At 33.9% G+C, this 24,000-nt stretch overlaps 1 protein-coding gene across 2 annotated transcripts in view; it reads left to right on the forward strand.

The window, feature by feature from the left end:
- Pld (Phospholipase D) overlaps nt 1-23,653 on the forward strand; it is a 42,277-nt gene extending 18,624 nt beyond the window's left edge. For both annotated transcript variants that reach the window (XM_089631743.1, XM_089631742.1), the window contains exons 12-19: nt 4,566-4,760; nt 6,338-6,861; nt 6,968-7,100; nt 12,618-12,717; nt 12,817-12,987; nt 13,518-13,684; nt 18,700-18,940; nt 19,685-23,653. In XM_089631743.1, the coding sequence (XP_089487869.1) occupies nt 4,566-4,760; nt 6,338-6,861; nt 6,968-7,100; nt 12,618-12,717; nt 12,817-12,987; nt 13,518-13,684; nt 18,700-18,940; nt 19,685-20,131 (1,978 nt within the window). In that variant the 3' untranslated portion in view covers nt 20,132-23,653. The remainder of the gene's footprint in view (nt 1-4,565; nt 4,761-6,337; nt 6,862-6,967; nt 7,101-12,617; nt 12,718-12,816; nt 12,988-13,517; nt 13,685-18,699; nt 18,941-19,684) is intronic.
- Nucleotides 23,654-24,000: the final 347 nt, after the last annotated feature.

A 24,000-nucleotide genomic window follows, 5' to 3' on the forward strand; every position in this document is an offset into this window, starting at 1 on the left:
AGCAAACAAAAATGTGGTGTGAAGAAATACTTACTTTATGGCGTGGTCGCCTCCGAGGTGGAGGTGGAGGGCAAGCGTGCAGCGGGACATGCTGGATGGTGTATGCTTGTGGTGATAGTGGCGGTGGTGGTGAATCAGCTTCACTTGTTTCCTGTTGATATAAACAAAAGATTATGTCCAACTGAAAAGTTACTGCTTTAAATATTGCAAATAGTTAGCACTCATTGTTGCGCTGATCATTTAAGTAGGTTTAGGTATATTACCTCAAAAGACAACTTCCTATTGGGAACAGAGTGTGGCAGTGTGGAGTGAGGGGTTGATGTATGAAAATTCATCTGTAATAATAAAACACAATTACCAATATAACTCCCACAATTAAAGCAAGATTTACATAAGTTTAAATATAGACAGAACCATCAATATTTCAATAATATTACTATCAACTTATCTTTTGAAAAAAATAATGCTGGTTGGCTGTTAAATATTAATTCATATAAAAAGTGTGTTTTTCCATTTAATATATAATGTCACACCACAAAGTATTTGCTTCCTTCGATAAAAAGATATTTACCTTTGCTTTAAATGTTGAATCGCTATCATCAACATTTTTGTCCTTTACGAATTCATGTGGTAACAAATCCACCATCGAGAGAATATCCTGCGAAGGACTTGGTGGTTGGGGACCTCCACCTGTTGCCATCACTTCCCTCCTATACCGGCTCAATTGGCTCTTACAAGCCAATTTGAGCATCTTCCATTGAGCTTGTATCTGACCCATGTCTCTTTTTTGGTCACTTAGTGTGTTAAATCTGAAAAATAGTGTGCTATTAATTATGTGGTATGCATACCTCTTTGATTATATAAATGTCTAGATAGAGTGTCGCACTGTTATTCCGACAGAAAGAACAGGCCAGATTTGAAATACTTGTGTGCGTGTCACGCACACAAGTATACGCAAATTATATCGTTGACGTAAGCGCTTAACGTCACTGTAGGCGTATTGAGTGATACCAGCTACCTAGTATTTCCCAAAAAAGTTGGGAAAAAATATGTTTCGATTTTGCGGGACCTATAATTCGTTTAATTTTGAATTCATTTAAGTAAGATAGTTTTCTACATAAATATAATGATATAAATGAAAGTATAAATGAAAAGAAAATCATTGTTAAAAGAGATTTATTTTTATTTGATTATTTTTAACAAATAAACAAGAAATACGGAAAATAAGAAAGATACATTCCTAGACGCTGCCAAATGGCCGGCAGGTATCGCTGTGTCTAAATTTAAATTTTTATCATCATCAATTAAAGAAGGTGGCCCACAACCAGGTAAATCTATACCTACCTAAAAAGTAGTGTCTGGATACCTTATCAACTTAAATACATAAATATGATCGACCAAATTCAAAAAAAATTCCTAAGGTACGTTTACATGTGATCATACGGAATATATCCGAAATTCATGCATCACGTGGAAATGCTAAAGGAGACAAATTATCAAAGCCTGGAGACCATGCGTAATGCCGGACTCATGGTATTTGAATTAAAGTTATTAAAACATCTTATCGATTGTCCATATCTCCTGTCATGATGTGGCTTATTCGCTCCTGATAAACACTGTCGAACTCGTAGCCACGCCCTATTCTGCATACCGCACAGATGTCATGGCTCAACATAGCATGACAAGAGGTATGACATTGCTTAATGCCCTACCAGCAAATATAGATGTGTTTAATATCACTATACCATGTTTAAAATAAATTATGTATATGTATTGTTAGTTGTAAGAAAATTGTACCAATATTGGATCTACCTGTCTGTTGTACAAAATAATAATAAAACATGTCACACTAAAAAAGACAGTGCAACTTTTTAAAACTAAATCTATCGATAGTTATTATTTATTCTTAATGACCTTCCCTTTCAATTTGTTTTTTAAACAGATTTCGTTTAGATTTTACATTCCGGTTAATATTTTCCAATTTTGTCTTATAGTGATATCTTAAGGTCAAATATTTTTCCACGACCAATCTTATCAAATTAACTTGATGCAGAAGACCGCAAATATGTTCAGTTTTTACTTCGAAATAATTATCACCTCCAACAAATTGTTTCATAACAGCGGATACAATTTTTGCATAAGTTATGGGCGTCATTATAAAATCATTTGGAGCAACGTTTCAATTCTGAATGGTGGTCTTACACCAGGGCGATACTGGTAGTATCTTCCACTCTGGATAAACAAATTTCGAATTCATAACTTTTTAAAATATAGTGTCAACGCGAAGAATTTACAAACACTTAAACACAAAGACAAACTTTCACATTTATAATATTATTATATATAGTGTACTTTGGGTAATTATTAAAACCTATTTTAAAATTAACAACGCACTCATGGGAAATTTTTTTATTTACTAGATTCTTATATTTCTTAAAGGGATGAATCATTTAAATTTACTGAATTTAAAGTTAATGTTCTTTATAAAAAGAACGGCGTCATTTGCGCCTTGCAATTTTTACCTTATGTGGGTATTTTAATTTGAAGAACAGGCAACCCTGTAAACAATGCGTCAAAATATGGCGTTGTCAAGACTACGGTAAGACTAAATTACACTATTAAAACTGAATTGTTTCTTTAAGTAAATGGTTATTATATGGCTTTGAAAAGGTAATTTACCTATGATAAGTAACCTTTTTAGTTGTTTTCAATCGTCCTTTGTAATTTCTGCACACTTTTATAGCGCAAATCGTCATTTTCAAATGTCACACAACACGTGTTTACCGCACAGCGATAGTTTCGCAACTGAGCGGACTGAACGAGCTTGTCAGCCAACAATTGGCTGATCTTTTTTTTGGCGTTTCGTCGCTCGAACGCTCAATCTAGACATTTATATAATCAAAGGCATACCTTTACCTAATTAATTTTATACTATGATAATTTTTTTATTTGAAATGGATGTCAAAGCTACGAAGCGACAAACTTAAAGTTTAATCTGTAGAAAAGTTAACAATGCGGATATATTATGGAGGTATACTTACTTTAATAAAACAAGCTTCCAAGCTTCCCTCTTGGCAATTAGGGTGTTACTGTCCGAGTTTTTATTCTCTACAGCCCTCACCTGTTCAGCCACACAGTCCTTCAACAAGGCCTACAAGGAAAACAATCATTATACTTACACTAATTTCAAACAAGTAAACAAAACATTAGAGCCAAGATAAAAGTTAACAAACCTTTTCAACGTCACCCCAATTTTTGTTACGCTTGCGCCTTTTTAATTCTACCTCCAAATTAATGTCAACGTTATCCATTTTTAGGTTATTCAAAGATAAACAAACCAACTCTTGGATTACTTCTTTGACATATGAATAAACGTGAAGTTGGCAACACGCCGCGAAATGCCAAATTTTTCAAGTGTTGCTACTGTAAAAAAATCATATTCCATAATCCAGCCGTCGAGCTATATTGGGAAAATTTATGATTATGAGTAAAGATTTTTAATCTGACCAGTATAGGCCCCCACCCCTGTATAGCTAATACGGGGTATTATCGTCGTATTAGGGATTTCATTATGAGTAAGACTGAATAAGTATATAAATTAAATTTTAGCTCCGCAAATTGGAGATTGCTTAGTTTGGCTGAATTCTGGCTTGCTTAACCCCTCAGGGTAATTTGTTCCCTTTTGGGAACACGAGGTCTTACAGAAATCGTTGTGTCTCCCTTATTTTCAAGGTGAGAAATATGATCTAAACGGTGTTAGAAAGAGAAAACATCACACTTTATATTCAAATCTAGTAGTAACCACAGAAGAATTAAAATGTAAACTTCTATGAAACCAAAGTTTCCCAGTGTTATTTGAGAAACATTTATGAAACTTGTTGAATTTTTATTAATTATTTTTATATAAATGACAAAAAAGTGAGGTGACAGTAACTTGTCTAGTAAAATGTGTGTGTTTTTCCATTACTAAAAACTATTTGACAAATGTTTTCTTGTGATTTTTTTTCCATAAAATGCGTGCATCTTTATTTTGTAAGCGAAGGTTCAAACCAAAGATATTAGAAGAACGATATATGCTATGTTGGCCGCCGGACCGTAGCCGGAGTACTACCTAATTAGTGTACTTTGAACGGTATCGGGACGTGTACGCACAGAAATCTGTTCTATGCATTAGTGCGGATACCTTAGCGCAAGCGAAGGTGTGCATTAGTATTGGTGAACAAAACCAGCGACACTCGGCAAAACAATTCCACTCAGTACGAACTGCGCATAGCACATCTCGTTCTTCTAATATCTTTGGTTCAAACTCAAACTAAGCCATTTGTGAGAAGATGGTGTCGGGGAATTTGCGAATAAAGATTTTTTTTACAAAATATTTAATAGAGAAATACCGTTAATTTGAAGAGGGTCCCAAAGTGTTATATTATTAAGACGGCGGCCCAGCGTTTTCTATCTCATTGTTTCGATAATTAATATTGTAAGTACTTTTAATATGTACTGTTAATCTTCCTAAACATAATTTTTTTGTTTCTGTATTGATATTTATACCGTTTATGTTCCATTAGATTAATAGACCTTGGGACTTCTGAGGTTCGAGAAGCTTCTGCACACAAAACTAAAAAGAAAACTTCAAGCAGTCCAATGGGAAACGATGACTTCATTCAGGTGGCCCAGAGATTTGGCGATTCGTTTGAACTCGGGAATGCCTCACCTGAAATTGTTGATCCCGAGGTTGGAGAGCTTTTTGGAACAGGGAAGAAGTTAGTAAAATGTTGAATTTTTAGTAATTTTACATTAATAATTAGTGACCGACTGATATTTCGGTGTAGGTCAGTTTCGGCTAATACGAGTTTCGGTTATGGCCAATGCCGAAACTTCGGCTCAGCCGACACCTACGTTTGTGATGTGTTGGATGACATTTATATTTACTGGGGTATGTAACAAATCTTCAAATTTCAAAGTTAAAGTTCTGTGAAAGTTTTCTTCAAGTTCTGTTATTATTTCAGTTCTGTCAAGTAACTAGCCTATAATTATATAATAACAGAACTTGAATAGGACATTCACGGAACCCGAAAATGAACGTTGAAATTTGATGAATTGTTCAAATTCTATATTTATATTCTAACAGCCTATCCTTGAAGTTCAAATTCAGACAGTACATAAAGAATTTTTGTCATTTTCATAATAATTAGTTTTGTGTTTCTATTGTCTAACATAAAGACCAACTAGACTGCTTTTGTTTACTATAGTTAGTAGGAAGATCTTTTGATTTAACACTAACATCGGTTTCAGTTCTGGGTGAAAATCTAGTTTCGGTCGGTCCCTGTAATAATTTACAATGACAAATAATACGTATTAACCTATTGAACTAAAATTTATAAAAATAAGTAGGTAAGTTTTCAAACTAACTCCTGAGAATTTACTTTTCGTATTGTTTTTTGTTTACCAGATAATATATCTTAATATGTATTCGTATTATATATTTCATTTTTATATCGTAAGACATTTCTCCAGAATAGATATCTTTATTTTTTTTTAAATCTTCCAGTTTGGAGACAACTGTCAAAGAAACATATTTATAAGAATATATACCTAGACTGGTTTTATTATTTCTAAATAAACCTGTTATTATTTTTAAATAAACCTGAATACATACCCTACACGAAAAACGATAATTAAAAGATATTTTCGAATAAATAATTACCTTTATGCTACTTTTAAAAATTCTAAAATTTATATTTTTGGGATGCCATTGAATGAAAATGAATTTTGACATGCACAAATAAAATGTTTTCTAGACAGTCAGAGAGGCTACATTCATGAAATAAAAAGTAGTTATTAGCGGAAGTGACCTGATTTGGTCCTCTATACAGTTTTCAAAGCATAAAGACTAAAATCCCATTGCAAAAAATTCCAGCAAGGATGGTTTTAGAGGGCGCACATGTGTGCAAGAGCCGATCACGGTCGTAAAAATTGTGGCGCACATGTTTCACGAAACTAATACAGATAATTTTTGGGAAAACTTTAGGGGAATCCTTTTTAATCGCTTTCATTATAACAAAAGTCTAACGTGCTCTCAGTATATGCCTGTTATCACTATAATACACTTCGGTGGCAGCGCTATCTTATATTTTTATTATTATATCTACATAGATAATACGTACTATGTAAGAATCAAATAATATATACCTATATATATACTTATGTGTATATTTTTTTTTTCCCATTTTTTAAATTGTTTGACTCGAGACTGCATTGTTTTATTTCATAATTCATAAATGTTTTATTATTTAAACCTTGTTTTTTTTAAAATTTATATCCCTCATTTGTGTTTCAGTCACAATGATGCTCCATCTAATGATTTTCCTCTAACTCCTCTGCCAGTTTCATCAAGAGATGATGATTTGCCAACTCTTGAACCGGGAGATAGCTTGATGATGACATCTCGCCGCATCTCCGAAACTGTTTTCTTGGAAGACCACTACAATCCTGAATTCAATCACAGAAAAAATGTCATCGATACCATCACAGGAAAGAGTAAAGATTTCCTAAGTCTCTTCACTATAGATTCTCCGGACGGCAATGAAACCGCCAGCGATGATAAAGAAAAGAAGAAAGCGGAGCGATACGCCGCTTCTAATAAGAATAGGAATTTATTCTTTCCCGATCAAAGTGAAACCGTTAACATAGTCAGCAGAATGAACATGCCAGATATTATGGAGGATGAAGCTTTGAATGTCCAAGATAGGTCTGTACAAGAAGCTATCACTATTGGTGGTGTAAACAACAAGCTCTGGATGGGTTTGGACTATGCCAACTTTATCGTGAAGGATCTTATTAATCTGGATTCACCTTTTGTAGGTGAGTGAGTTGTTGGACTTTACGTTATCAATTTGAATCTGCTTTGATTTTTTTCACTCCTCGTAATATTTTCTTTGATGTAACATTTGATATTTTGTCTTTTCAGATATTGTGGACAGATATACCACTCCTCGGATGCCCTGGCATGACATAGCAATGATGGTTGAAGGAGAAGCAGCTCGAGATGCTGCCAGACACTTCATACAGAGATGGAACGCCCACAAAATGGAAAAAATGAAGTATGTTTCACTGCTAAGCTCCATCACCTTTGTATAGGTTATGTTATTTTTTTTTTATCGGTTCTTTTATATGCAACATACGAAAGTAACGTTACAAGGGCTCCTGGGGCCGGGGGAAGGTTTTTTTTTGAAGTTGCACACCTGGCGTGTAGGGGCAATCCTAATGGTCAGTTTGTATGGTCCCGCGTGTTTGTCGGCCATTTTGCTCAGTCACAGTAGAGTCTTCCGATGGGAGGGAGAAGCTTTTCTGGACTCTATCGTGACGGGGGATGAGACGTGGACCCCAGAGTCCAAAAGACAATCACTTCAGTGGTGTCATTCATCTTTACCAGCAACCAAAAAGTTCAAGATGACTTATTCAGCTGGAAAAGTCATGGTTCCTGTTTTTTGGGACTGTAAGGGGGTCCTTTTGGTGGATTTTATGCATAAAGGGACTATCATTAATGCAGAGGTTTACTGCAATACCCTAAAAAAACTCAGAAGATCCATTCAAAACCGCAGAAGGGAAATGCTGATCCGGGGAGTCATCTTCCTGCATGACAATGCCAGGCCCCACACCGTGCAAGTTTCACAGGAGCTGCTGACATCGTTTGGTTGGGATATTGTCACCCCTATTCCCCTGACTTAGCGCCTTCGGACTATCATCTTTTCACTAAACTAAAGAAGTTTTTGGGTGGGTAACGTTTTTCCGATGATCATTTGTGGCAGCTGGACGCGTCATGCCGTCTTCCAACCACTTTGTGTTTTTTTTTAATATTTTCAAGGCAAACGAGGCAACATCCCTTTGAAATTATTTTAAAAATCAGTGAACCAACATTTTAAATTAACTTACCAATTAGTAATCAAAACTTTATAGTAATGTGATTAGAGTGCAGTGTTTTAAAAATGAATCATCGAAAATTGTGCTAAAAATATTCTAAATTCGCTGAAGTTGAACTTGGGACGAGAATCGGTAACTGTAGGTACGCCAGATGTTTTCAATGTTATTCTTGGAAACTCTGAAAGCCCTAACAAGTGCCCAGGGAATTTATTATCCCGTCCGTCGCCTTTTATTGCGGAACAATGCACCACTAACATAATCACCAGAAAGAAGTGTACAAGGAGATGGACTTGCCGAAAGTCACAGCGGTGCTGCCAAGGTCTGGAATCCACGAGAGGACATTGTGTCAGCGCTCTATTAGCAGCAGACACATACCTGGACGGATGACGAACCTCGTGCTGGCACTGTTGGTGGGCGCGGTGCACTCTTTCGCTGCAGCAGCTGGTCCAGTTTCCTCACCACCTAGGATTCTTGCTGCAGAGTCTCCATCCTCCTTCGTCGAATGTCACAGCGGTGCTGCCAAGGTCTGAAATCCATGAGAGGACATTGTGTCAGCGCTCTATTAGCAGCAGACACATACCTGGACGGATGACGAACCTCGTGCTGGCACTGTTGGTGGACGCGGTGCACTCTCTCGCTGTAGCAGCTGGACCAGTTTCCTCACCACCTAGGATTCTTGGAGCAGATTCTCCATCTTCGTGTCACCTGTTTCTGTACTTCATTTTATTTAACTTAATTTCAATTTCAATTTGTAATATTTATATTTTTTTGTAATATCTGCATCAACTGTAAAGCGCCCCTGAGGTGATATCTCACAAAAGCGGCGCTATACAAATCATCCAATAAATAATAAAATAATAATAATAATGAGGTCGAGGAAGCTGTGGAGAAGTGACTGAAAGAGCTGGCGGCGGAGGTCTATGACACTGGCATACAAAAGCTGGTGCTCTGACAATGTTTTGATCTTAATGGCGATTACGTTGAAAAATAGTTTAATATATTTGTAAAGTATCCTGTGAATTTCAATTAAGTAAAAGCATTTTTTGATCCTACATAAATGTCGTAACCTTTTTTTCTGGATGACCGTCGTATTTATACAGAAGGTCCCAAAAAATAGTGTCAAGTGGAAGTTGAAACAGTTAATAAGCTTGGAGCACAGGGGGATGCGGGGCATCCAACTTGAACCCCATCGATTTCTTCGTTTGGAGTTATTACAAACAGTTAGTTTACGCCAAATAAATTAGAAACTTAGTGGAATTATGAACAAAGTTGAGACAGGCAGAAGAAACAATAAAAACCAACAGAGTTGCATTCATGCAACTAAAACAAAACTTTTTAAGAAGTTGTAGGGTTTGTAGCACGAAGGTCATCATTTTGATAACTTTTTGTTATTCAATAATAAACGATTAATGACAATTATTATTTAGCTCACCTTTTAAACAGGTTTTTTTTTGCACTTATTATGCTTTCGAAGAAATTTTAAGTATGATGCTGTAGAAATAGCTCCATGAATGATGAAATCGGAAAGTTTTAAGAAAGATCTGGGTGAAATTTTTTCAGTGAATTTTTTTTTAATCGTCCTTGAAAATTTTAAATGTTTTGATTTTCAACTATCTTTGGGATTCACATTTTTTATGGCGCAATGTTGTGTCAGATCTGCCCACAATTGTTTTTGTGTCTACAAGAAATACTATTCAATAATCAGAAAAAATATTAAGAATGTATTGAGATTATTATTATATTATAGACTAATTATTATTAATCGCCCGAAATATCAATACAAATTGAAAATATCTCCCGAGTAAAAATAAATGCCGCCGACGGGAATTGAACCTGCACCTTCGGATGTCCGATCAGCTACTTCGGCTTATTTCCAACACGCCAAATAATTCAATATGTACTAGTACTTCAATCATCAATTACTGCTTATTATATTTTTTGGTAAATATTTACCTACGACTACCGTTTTTAACACGCATTTAAAAATAAACAATCATTTGATTCATCCTAATGACAATAAAAAACAACTTTTTGCATTTACGATTTTGAAAAATATTGATATTTAATATTATTTACGTAAATAATAATTTACGAGAAAATTTTCCAATTCGCGCACCATTTTGACACACCGAGTTCTCGCATAGTTCGCGTTTGTTTTTACGTAGTGTAGGGCACTGCCAACATAACAATTAAAAAACACAATCATAGTTTTTTTTATATAGTAGACAATGAAAAACATTTTTTTAAATGATTTGTTTATTTATTTATACATAAAAAATATTGTAAATAAAAAACCCGTTATTTATTAAAAATAACGTATTAAGGGAAGGTTTTTTTATATGTAAATAGCCTAACCTATAATAACCTAACCTATCCTAACCAATAATAACCCAACCTAACCTATACTAACCTAACGTATCCTATAATAATCCAACCTAACCTAACCTATCTTAATCTAACATATAATAATCCAACCTAACCTATCCTATAATAATCCAACCTAACATAACCTAACCTATCCTAAAATAATCCAACCTAACCTATCCTATAATAACCCAACCTAACCTGACCTAACCTATCCTAATCTAACATATAATAATCCAACCTATCCTTACCTAACCTATCCTATAATAATCCAACCTAAACTATCCTATAATAATCCAACCTAACCTAATCTAACATATAATAATCCAACCTAACTCATCCTAATCTAACATATAATAATCCAACCTAACCTAATCTAACCTTTAATAACCTATAATCAATAGGTTATTAAAGGAATTATTTCTCCAATCCCTGAAATCCAGGCGAACGGTAGCTGACATGACATTTCTCCATAAAATAATACACAACGAAATAGACTACTCAGAACTTCTATCTCAAATAAATTTTAACACCCCATCTAAAAGAACTCGACACACCAACCTTTTTTACACAACTAGTAATAATACAAACGCTGCAGCCAATTCCCCTATTTCTCGTATCCTTCAAACATTCAACTCAATTCAAACAAGCACAAGTACCGATATATTTTTTGATTCTCTCCCTCTATTTAAGAAAAACTTTTTTAGCACACTAAATTCGCCAACATAACACATACAACCACACACAGACACACACGCACACGTACACACTCACACACACTCACACACACCTCTCTCGTTCCCCAGCACACTAATTAACTTAACTTAAAAATGTAACTTAACCGTAAATGTATAATATACCTCCTATGTATATATGTCAGCGACATGTCATTGGTACCAATTATTATACTTACTTTTATAACTTTGTAACTATTGTCATCTATGTAATTATGTACTGTTTGTTTCTGCAATAAACAAAAATAAAATAAATAAATAATAACCCAACCTTACCTAAAATTAAAAATTTTTATTTTAAAAAAATCGTAGTAAACCTTTAAATATTAAGAAACTAAATTCATATCATATTTGGGTGCGTGCAGTGATGTATTATACTAGATTAGCCCTGTCTAGTTAAATTCATTTAAAAAATAACGCCACGTAGCGTACGTCACAAATATGGAGATGAACTTAACAACCCAACTCTGTTTAAAATCCTTGTACAAGCGTTCAAACTCGTAAGCGAAACCACGGAGAATTTGTTGTCAGAGGTGTTGTAATATGGATATAATTCAAATTTAAATATTTGGAACTGGGTTATTTTTGTGATTGGAAAAATGAACTTGCCCTTCATAACTGAGAAGCAAAGTAGCTTACTCTAGACCAACAAAAGGTAAAACGCAATGCACAGTGCCCATTTCGCATTGCGACACATAAATGTGCACGTGAACCAAACCCAAATTGTGTTGGGGTTATTTTTAAATGAATATGCCGTGTCTAGTCTAATTTAGTCTATGGGTGCGTGTCTAGCGATCTCAAAAAATTCTCTATTATGCCGATTATGCCTTTCATGTTTTCTACACTGCCACTACACACACAAACGCGAATTATGCGCAATGTTCTGTCAAAATCGAAAGCCTCGGAACAGACTTTGTCTAGTGAGGCGGGTAAAAGAAAAGAAAACAATGTAAACAACCATGAAATTAAATAAACGCCCGGGTTGCCGGCACTGAAACTGAAAAAAAAAATGGTGTGTCTAACGGAAAATTTTCTCGTAAATTATTATTTACTTAAATAATATTAAATATCAATATTTTTCAAAATCCTAAATGCAAAAAGTTGTTGTTTATTGTCATTAAGATGAATCAAATGATTGTTTATTTTTAAATGCGTGTTAAAAACGGTAATCGTAGGTAAATAATGACCTATTTTTTCACCTGTAAACAATTTGTATCGATATTTCAAGCGTCTAATTATTGCTTATAATCATTTGTTATCCTTGTGCTATGCATAAAAAAACCTTGTCTTATAAACATTAGTTTATCATTAAAAAATAATAAGAATGTATCTCAATAATTCATGTCGCTGTGACCAATAATCTCTTCTAAGTGAAGTTTCACATAAAAACACGAAAAATATCATAACTCAAAAACTACAAAAAATTGCAGAACATACGTGGGGGTGATTTGTGTACCCCTAGGGGTGCTCTACCACTGGACTTCCGCTTAACACTATTTTTTGGGACACCCTGTATATGTAAAACCTATTGAAAGAATTTTTTATGAAATGAAAAATAAATATGACAACATTATATATAAAATTATCTCTTTTTTTCAGAAATAACCTTGCATATCCGTATCTGCTACCGAAGTCATATTCCAACATGGTGGTGCCTGATTTGCTACCTAACCTAGAAAAATACACTGTCACCAGTCAAGTAAGTTTTTATTTATGTTCTTGGGAGTGAACATTGAACGTTTTGTTTTATTTTCAGTCTCATTCAAATATATACCCATATATTTTTTTACTTTTTCAGATTTTACGCAGTCTTACTTGCTGGTCGGGAGGATTCGTTGACTCGGAATCAGTTGAACAGAGCATCCACGAAGCTTACATTGAAAGTATTACAAGAGCTCAGCATTATATCTACATTGAAAATCAATTCTTCATTACACTGTCTTTCAGCAATTACTATGTTAGAAATCAGGTAGGTGTCCATTCTCCTACATATTTTTGATCCTTAGAATCACCAGATCATATTTTAGGTTTTAGTCGGGTCTATCCAGGAGATCCCAGTGAGGATATCATTATATCTATTTGTTACACAAAAAAAAAGATAATAAAACACTTATTATTATTATTATTATTATTGGTTTTTCATTCGGTATATCAAAAAAAAAGTTTTTCACCAATCAACTTTTTGATTTGAAATATCTCAAAAATCAGAAAAATGTTCACAGATCGCACTGATTTTTACTTGTCAGCTTTCCCATCGACAGACAATATTACATTTTAGATATCATTATTTATGTAAATCATATTATTTGATTCGAAAATTAGCTTTTTTTTATCCAACAGTATGACACTAAAAGCCATTGAATTTCTGTCATTAATAATCTACTCATTCCAAAAATAGGATTGATCAGGATCAAATAATTACTTCTATTCATTATAGAAATGTTCCATAAATTTGCAACACCATCTCAATATAAAACTGATCTTTCCGTAATGTCGCAGATTGGTGAAGCTCTTTTCAACCGTATAATCCGCGCACACCGAGCTGGCGCCGTGTTCCGTGTGTTTGTGGTGATGCCTCTACTGCCAGCTTTTGAGGGAGAGGTCGGTGCTTCTAGTGGCATCTCTCTGCATGCCATTACGCACTGGAATTACCAAAGTATTTCCCGGTAAGTAGAAAGTTAATGTGTAACATAAAAACTATGAATAGTTTTAATTCATGTTTCAAACATTGTACCAAGTATCAGTAACATGGTACAAGTCAAAGATATTATAATACAAGATATGCTGTTAAGTATTTTTACTATGGAACCATTTGTCGCTGATTTTCTTAACCAATACTATTGCACGCTAAAGTATCTGAAATAAAAGTTATGACATAGAAATTGAGATAAATTATTTTTTACATAATAAACACTTTTTTTTGTCATTTGAATGCGGTACAAGAGTCCCAACAGCTTCCATCCGTATGAAGATAGTGAGACTCTGACATCCCCAATTGGGGTATGTTGTGAGGCAGAAGGGGTGAAATTTATTTACTCCGCTACGCATTAATTATTTTAACAACTTTGTTGTAACTTAAGACGATCTCATATTCCAGATGTCCTTCGAATTCGGAAGGGGCGCGGCCTATTGGGATGAGTTATAAAAAACTTTAGAACCAATAAGAGAAAGCCGAACCCCAGACCCCAATTACGCCCATAAACGCACACTGGTAAAATTTGTCAAAAATCCGGTATAATATAATATCGGCATAATGCATAACTCTTCCATTTATCAAATTTTACAGGAGGCACAAATGAATTGGCAACAGTGGTACAATAATTATCAATGTTGCCAGTTTGCCAGAAAAACCATTTGATATACTGTTAATAAAATTTTCAAAATTTGTATGGAAATCGGATGCATAATTTATGTTGATCTACCCAAATTGGCATACTTATGTTGATCTCATATATATTGGTCTATTCCCGTAGTATGTTGATCCAGGTAAGAAGTTATTAGACAAAGTTGATCTGTGTCCCTATATATAGTTTTACTAAATGAACCAATCAAGGGGCAATCGGTGGACTGTTCATCACAAGTTTTTATGTGATTCCGTAATCTTTTGTGATATTGAACTCAAAGTATTAGTCTCTAGAGTCGAATATCGCATGAAATGACTGTGAGATGGTACCGTTTCAAATCAAAATGACGTGTGTTGCTTGAATTGTTTATAAGAAATGTATGCGTATTTAGATTGAAACGAAAATTTCGCAAAAACAAATCCATAAAAAATCATAAATTAGCAGGGGTGCACGGGTTCATAGGGTGAGGTTTGTCTAAGTCCTGGCGGCGGATGCGTTTGCCCATCTACTGCGTGGCGGGCCGGATCGAAAAAGAAACTGGTTGAGGGATACCTTTCGACCATAAAAATCCAAAATGGCGGCAAAAGGAATAATGTTATGTAGGAAATTTTGAACCTGTATCTTTTACCATCTCTCCTGATTACGCTTCGTGACTTAGTAGGGGAGGCCGGGTTCTTCGTTATAATGGGTAATTAATGGATGATTGGACGCGGTTGGAGCTAACTAAAAACTGTCCAAAGAAGCGAAGCTAGCAGTCCACAATGGAGTGCTGGTACCTACCCTAATATATGGAAATGAGGCATGGAATTGGCAGAAGAAGGCTGAAAGTAGACAGAATACTGTAGAAATGAGATCCCTGAGGCATATAAGCGGTAAAATCATGTATGACGAAATGTGCGTATGGTGTGTCTATTCTACAGGTATTTTATAAGAGTCTGTTAAAAGGAGCTAGCAGCATTGATCCCCGGTGCACCGTGCACGTGCTTGATACTCGACGGACACGAGCGGAACACAGGTTCACAGTAAAGTTGATGTTATCTATATTTGAACGGGTCGTTTCTCCGACTCGTTTTACCGTAAGTCGGCTCGCATGTGGAACGAACTATCAGCATCTGTTTTTCCTCCTCCATATAATTAGCATTTAAGCATTAAAATGAATCATCAACATTAAAAAGGGTTTTTTTCAACTTGGACGATTTAAAAAAAAAAAATCGCACCTTGCGCCACAATATGAAGTAAGTCAAAAAAATACAAATAAATAGTAGTATTATCTGTGTGTAAGGATAGAACGGCCAACCTTATGATTCCAGAGATAGCCTCATTTTTAATGTCAGCGCCATACAAATTTTTCTTAAAAAAATTATAACTCCTTCATTTGTACACGCAATTGCTTCGTACGACATTTTATAGCATAGTAATGATCAGCAGAATCCATTTCTAGCCAAAAAAAATACCCTTGAAAATTCAAGTCTCTATGTCTATGAAAGGCGATTTTCAGCCCACTGTGCGTCGCTTCGGTACGCAAAAGCGCGCGAAATTTGAAATTGGTTTTACACTCTACACTCTTTACTCGTTGTTTTGTTCAGGTGCGTTATTTGCATATTTTTGGCAGAAAGAAGTAATAAGAAATTATTGCATGGTTGTTTTTTAAATAGTATTATCATATAAATCGACTAAATTGAATAAATTACAATACCTAATTATAATTAGGAATTATTGAAACAGCAGTATTTTTTAATCTTTTTTAATGAAAGATTGCGTAGAGGCCTGTAAAAAACATTTAGATACAGTATATTACAAAAGACATTGCATACATCGAAACTATTAAAAATTAATTCCTAATCCATGAGTATATCTTACCTAATAGTCTAATCGTGTTCGATAATTATAATCGATGATGATCGATTTATAATAATTTTTTTGTATATTTAAATAATGATTGTAATTTATTTTATTGTGTGTTCATTTTGCAATTTATATTTGTTATTATTCATTATATATACCTATCTGTTTGATTTCTAAACATAATAACATAAATAAAGAAATATTTCTTGCGTTATTGTTTTTAGGTACCTAATTATGAAAAAAATTATTTGAACTAACCCAAATATTCAAGCATATTTTTGTATTTTGTTTTAGGCCACTGAGCGTACCCAGTTTTTTATTATCTTTCCTCCCCATTGTATAAAACTAGGAATTAAAAAAAAAAAAACGATTACACGTTAACTGATTTTAGTTGAAAAAATTTTACAGAACAGAGCGGCACTAAGATAAAGAACGTCTTTACCCCGTCACCGCCGGGCGGTAACTAAATACAAAAGCGTGTAACCCTTACGTAGACGGCATAGAGTTTATTTCACAATGGCAAATTCAATGGTTACCTCCCCGAAAATCGTACAATATTCGTGTAAAAATGAACAACGCGAAAATGCATATTTTGTTTTATTTTGCGAAGTTCTGGTACATATATGAAAATTTCCTTCGATTATCAAATAAAAAAATGAATTTCCCACATTATAGAATAAAAAAAATATCCGAAAATGGGTTTGTAAATGGAATATTTTGCACTAGACAGTTTTTTTTAGGCCTGATTCTTTATTTTTTTCTAGGCTTATAAAAAGTCTTACCAAAAAAATGATCGATTGCTGACAAGCCCAAGATGTGTTCTACTTGCAGTATTTAATTAAAGCATCTGTAGTATTTCTAAGCAATCAAATTTTCAAACCAAAAACATCTGATTTTGCATTACTTGGTATTGGATCGCCTTAATTACCAGCAACAATTTACGTCAGGAGAGAGGTTAAAAGATGCATTCAAGTTCCATTTTTCCAATAAATTTATTATTTGTAAAGAAAAACATTGCATTTTTCTACCACCATCAGTTTCTACAACAATAATTATTGACAAAAATAAAACATTTAAAAAAAAAAAATTGTATTGTGAAATATCGATAGTTGGTATATAAAAAAATCGCGTCCCTTCACTAGCTTTGCAATGTCAGCTTCGCCGAAGAGTGCTGTGGGTTATGTCAATAAAAACTTGAAAAATCATAAAAAATTGATATTGTTTTCTAATTTGGTACTTACAGGTGAAATGATATTCCATTTGTTTTGAATTTCATTTGGCGTGTCGCATTTTTACAAAGTTGAACTGAACAAGGCGACACGAACTGTACTTGCTGACAACACAAACTCGACTTAATGTAGGAAATCTTTATGTATTTAAATCACGCTCAGTCCATGATCTGCCGACGGTTGGGCGTCCCTTATATTCTATTATCTTTGGTACCAGTGGAGGGTGGGTGAAAAGTGCTTTAATTTAAATAGTTAATTATCTACCATACCTACATAGCTTCCCCATAATAGCTAGTTAAATTCAGAGAAATCATTTTTCAATTGTAGGCATTACGGGTAGCGGGAAGAAGGTGCATGCACGCTTAGTTATTCACAAAAATAATATCGCCGATGTCTGTGAGACCGGGGGTAGGTAGTTAAGGTTAAGGATATGTTGGCGAACAAGAAGTTATGTTACCTTTAGTAATACAATCTGAACAGCAAGTTCTTTCAACCTAACCTAACCTAACAGTCCTCTGTTTTCTCCCTTACCTCACAATGTTTTCCAATCGTTTTTAAAACTGAAATTCGTGGAAACATAAAAGATTAAATTATCAATTATATTTTTAACTTTGGTTTTCTACTTTGTCAAATGGTGATACTGGCTGAAAATAGAGCGACACATACGACGGTCGCGTACCGTCAGTCGCTGACCGTCAAACCGCTGATGATGCCAAAGTGCTACGCCTATGTCGCCCGAGTACAGTCATCTTCAATTAATTAAGTCATTTCTACTAATATCGTATTCATGAAGGTCTGGAAATAATGCTCACACAGTTCAAGCCAACATTTTAACTTGGCATCCCAATCTTTGTATAAATTACTAGGTAAGCCCAAATTGGGAGGCGCAGATGACCCCTCAGTCAATATTCATTTTATAAGACTGTACACATGCACTCCCATCAGTTCACCCAATTGGTCGACCGACGACGTAGCGCTGGCAAGCAGCTATTCCGATTGTTCTTGTACGCAGCGTGTAATAACTTGCGCACAGCTGACTGTCAGCGTTGCACTACAATTCTTCATTCATTTACCTACATATATAATGTACACGACGGATGTACTCATCACACTATTTCCAGCCTGAAGCAAAGATTTTTATTTTTTGGATTAGATAAAATGCCGAAGTTCTTATGTTTGACTTATGGTTTGTTGCCACCTGAGTTATTTAATCTTAAAAATGATTTCTATTGCAGCTTCACATTTCTATTTTTTTAATTCCAGAGGAAAAGAATCCTTGATACAACGTCTCAAAGATGCTGGGATAGAGGACCCATCTCAGTATGTCTCGTTCCACGGCCTGAGAAGTAATTCTATATTGGATGGAGAACCGGTTACAGAGCTGATTTACGTCCACTCAAAATTGATGATCATAGACGATAGAGTTTGCATTTGTGGCAGCGCTAACATCAATGATCGATCCATGCTAGGAAAAAGGGATTCTGAAGTCGCAGTTTTAATTCAGGTAAAAAATATATATAATTTATTTATTTGAAGAGCTTTTATTTTATTACTTTAACCCTCTTTTCTTATCAAAGTGTTGCAAGTCAGAAAAAAGGGCAAATGTAGGAGGTAAAGAAGCGTGAATCATAATTAAAAAGGGCGAAAGTAATTAAGATGGTAACAAAATATGAATTTTATTGGTAGGTAAATTTTTTTTTTAATTAGTTTTGCTTCAACAATCTTTGTTCTTATAGAGTGTTTGAAAATGTGATGTCTAGTTACATTTTTCAACATTTAACTATCTAACCATCACTCCGATTCCCAGAAGGGGTAGGCAGAGAGAACAGACTGCCACACAACTATGTCTCGGCTCCATCGATGTATCAACTCGATATATGGCTTGTCTTACAAATTCAGTTGAATAATTCAACCCACCAATGAGTGATCTTAAAACCAAACTCCCCAACTGATTCCGTCGCCTCACTTTGAAAGCATGATATCTTGGGAGACAAATTTAGTCCTTGCAGACCGACAATAGATAAAAAAACAATGTTCCTGCGATATTTTGACTGCTAAATAATTAACTTTCTTTTTCAAAAATGTTTTCGTAACCCGGCAAACCTCCTCAAATTATCAAAACCTTTGCCTTATTATGTCTCTACTTTGCTTCCACAAGTCTCATGGAGTATGATTTTGAGGTCCACTGTCTGAGATTTCTTCATTTTTTTTTCCACAGATTTTATAATTATTTTCTATTTAATTCTAGGATGAATCTTTCGAAGACGGACGAATGAACGGTGAAATATTCCCTTCGGGCAGTTTCGCTGGGTCCCTTCGCAAGCGCCTCTTCCGGGAGCACCTCGGCCTCATCGACAAGAAGAATCCAGACCGCAGAGTGGACCTCAAAGACCCAATCATCGACTCTTTCTACCGAGGAGTTTGGCTCCAGACTTCACAAACAAACACGGAGACTTACGAGGAAGTGTTCCACTGCTTGCCAACAGACGCCGTTACCAGTTTCACAGATCTGAAGAAATACCAGGAGGAAAATAAGGAGTCTCTCTGGGAGAAGGACCCGATGGCAGCACACCTTAAAATCAGACAGATCAAAGGTCACCTTGTCAATTTCCCCCTAAATTTCCTGCTGAATGAAGTTTTGACCCCGCCAAATACGTCCATGGAAGGAATGATGCCTACATCACTTTGGACATAGTTTTTTATTCAGCGGAATATTTCGGCTTTTGCCAGTACTTTTTTTTACTTAATTTATTTTGTTAATTCTCATAATGAAAAGAAATTTATAATGTTAATTTATTATTATTTATTTTTAACAAATTTATTCAAGAGCCAGTTGTTTAGCAAAAATTCAAACGCAACATTAATAGCTACATGTTATCAAATGGCAATTCAGCGCCATTTTGTTTTTTTTTGTAATTTGAAAGGTCTCCATTAAACGTCGATTCTGGGTGTGTTTCAGTTTTCTATCAAATTATAATAAGGTGAACATGATAATCGTCCTTTTCTACTGTTCACAATTTGTTCAAAAGCTAACGCGGTATTTGAATTGGCATTTAACAGGAACCTTTTAACTGTTATAAAAAAATAAAATGGCGCTGAATGGCTATTTAATGATTTTGTCACAAGTGAATTTCAGCAAAACAACTGCGCTTAAGAAAAGGTGTCACTTCTGGGTGAAAATTTTAATTGTTTTCAAATTGATAATAATCAAATCTGTTTACAAATACTATTTTAAAAACCATTAGAAAGCAATAAATATTATTGGCTCACTTTTTTATGTGCCATAAGAATGATTTTGGAGTCGAATCTTAGTTTTGAAACATTTGAAAATCTTTCATAAATTACTCAAATTGTAACCAAATTGTAGTCCTAAAAACATATTTAAATTTATTTTTATGTCACAAAAAATATTTAATTTTTGCATACTATTGTTTTAATGTTTTTATTAGCTTCACATTTACTCTAGGCCTGGCTGGTACTCAAAAATTAGAGCATGGCAGAATTGTTCAACTTTATGGAAATACACTCACTCTAACAAATGTTGTGGTTCCAAAACGACACTAAGTTGAGATGAACTGTAATACCTCCACTATTCAAAATACATTTGTTTTTAAAGCAGAAAAAAATCTAAATATGCGTTAAAATGCGTTTCTAAAAAACACGCAATGCTTCCAATTAAAAAAAAAATCACCAAAAAGTTTTAAGGAAATATGCAATTCTTTTTTTTTATGCTGAACATTTTATTTTGCTTGGATGGATTGTGTCAGTTTTGCTTTTATACCCCTCACTTAGTAGATTTGAAACTAATAATTACTTTTTTTATACTTATTATGTATGTTTGATATTATATCTACACATTAAATATATAATTAGAATTAATAAATGTTTAAAATATTGTTGTGTTATCTAAGCATAAAATATTTACAGATTTTATATTTTGATTTACAATATTTTTTACAAAGATTTAATTAATTATTAATAAGCCCATAATTAATAAGATGTTAACTTAAATACTCGTAATAATATTGTGCAATGACCTTTATACTTAAATAATATTTACTTGTTAAAATAAATCATAAACTTGTTAAATAATACACACCTGCTAATGCTTTATATATGCAGACATAAATATTTTTTATAAAACAAAAAGTTTGTAAATTTAATCGGTAAACCCACTGAATGGATAATATCTACACACTAGAAATGCCAACCATGTAGATTTGAATTGTGTCGATGTTGCCACTGACTTCGTACCTTTTGGTTCTAATCCAATTAGCTCGCTATCTCTTGCACTGCTCGACATTGTATATCGCCATTACATTAATTGGATTGAAATGAAAATTGCATAATGATGTTGAATTGAATTTCGGCTCCTGAAATTTAAGGAAAAAACACTCTTACTTTAGAGTCACGAAACACGTCAACTTCACATTTCTTGTGAACTTCTTCATTCTATGTATGCCTTCCATACAAATTTGAAACAATCGTTTCATTTAGTCCAATATCCCAGCGCTCCGTCTCACTTACACTCACGTGACATCGTTGATCTCCATCTCATTTGAATTTCATAAACACTGTTTTGTATTGAAAATTTATGCCACGATTATGCAAATATTTGGATCACGAAACACGCCCATAAAGCACTTCTTGTTTTATTCTTTATCCATGGGTAAACCGGTAAAAATGCTCAATTTTACAATAGCTTCAATCTAAATGATTGTTACATGGATACAATGATTGTTAATCTAAATGACCTTACATTAATAAACTTATAGATTTTTTTTAAATTACTTAATAAAACCGATATTAGTTTTGCTTTATGATACATTTTGTGAATTTACATTATTCGTTCTAGATCTTTACATCGCAATAATTTATTATTATAACTAAGAAGAGTTGTGAATCAATTTAAATATTATATTAATTATTTTAATGTAATGTTCGTAATGTCACAAATTTTATTTATTCTATAAGATTGTGTCACAAATACCTTTATTTGACAATTGATTTCTGTCACAGTATTACAAGGACCACATGGAAAATTAAGTTATATTTAATTGAATGTTATATTTGTTATATTTTTTCGTTTCATTATATAATCACCATTCATGTACAGTTTTTATAGAAGTTAGATTTTTTACTAAAGGTTCGACAGGGGTAACTGACTATTAGAAACAATACCTAGAAAATGTATAATTTACTTATGTGAATGATGGAAGATATTTTGTCTTATTTCACACATGCTGGATAAAACCGTCCGGCCGGCTGGCAGGTAAAGGGTGCTCAGTTGTATGTGTCTTCTCACACATGTCGGTACTGCCCGGCACTGGGTAAGACCCTAACCGCGCGCCCGGCTGCAGGATAGCCTGCATTTTTCATGTATTGGGGAATGGAACACAATGAAAACTTCCACACAAGCCGGCCGCAGTCGTCCAGTAGATTTATATTTGGATTTTAGATCAAAATTTCCCTAGATTTCAGAATGAATACAAACTATACAGGTGAGGTACTTATAAAATATAATATTTTATATCAATCTCTTTCTAAGGGTCCCAACTATATGTATATGTATTTATAAATGTGAACCAAGTCTTCTCCATCTTCAAATTCTTGTCTTTTGTGTGGAAGAATATGTTATCAATAGAGAACTAACTATATTTAAACCCGTAGAACGGGTAATACTTCGATACACTTATCGCTCCGGAGATACGGAATTTATTTTTATTATTATTTGTGTGAAAATGTTTAAATAAAATTTACCTACATTTTTTACACATAAAACATCACTAAATAGCCCAACACTGACATTAACGTCATTCTATGTAGTCGTATGACAAAAGTAGGCTTTGATTTCAGACAATATTTTTATAGTTAAGGTTGTGGTGAGTTCTAAAAAAAAAATATTCAAATCATGTATTATTTTATTTTCAAAGATAAAGCTGTTTAAAATGAAATTCATTTTCTCGAATGGGACCCGTTTTTGCTGGCATGAAGTTGATGAACATTTAAACATTATACTTAACAAACGATGTCGTAAATTCTTGTGCCTTAATTAATCGTATTAACTCGACTTACATATGATAATTTGTCAATAATTTCATAAAATTACAAAGTGTTCATAAATTATTATAATTTTTGTCAGCAAGGTAGGGTGGTTTATTGAAAACAAATTAACGAACATTGTCATTTTATTTTTCATTAATATTTATTTAATATAAAATATGTATCTTAGTCTTATTTATAATAAGTATTGTTCTATTTTATATGCATTTTTATTAAAATAAAATATTATCAAAACATTTATTTGAACTTATTTTTCCCTTCTTCCTCTGGGACCCATTCCTATCTATCAGAAGTTGGATATCATGATAGCAATTCCATGGTGCTGAATCCATGCTGAATCTTCCAAGTCAAATCTCAAATCACCGGTGTCAATTTTTTTATGAAATGGTGCGAATTTTGGTTTAAATTGTTGCCAGGATGCTGTGCAACCATACGATTTTTCAATAATTATAAAATGGGTACCTACTTTCTACTTTCATTTTGCTACTTATTGAATTTTAA

This window comes from Hesperophylax consimilis, chromosome 5, assembly GCF_061612785.1.
Source record: "Hesperophylax consimilis isolate HC1 chromosome 5, BYU_Hcon_1.0, whole genome shotgun sequence".
Classification (NCBI taxonomy): domain Eukaryota; kingdom Metazoa; phylum Arthropoda; class Insecta; order Trichoptera; family Limnephilidae; genus Hesperophylax; species Hesperophylax consimilis.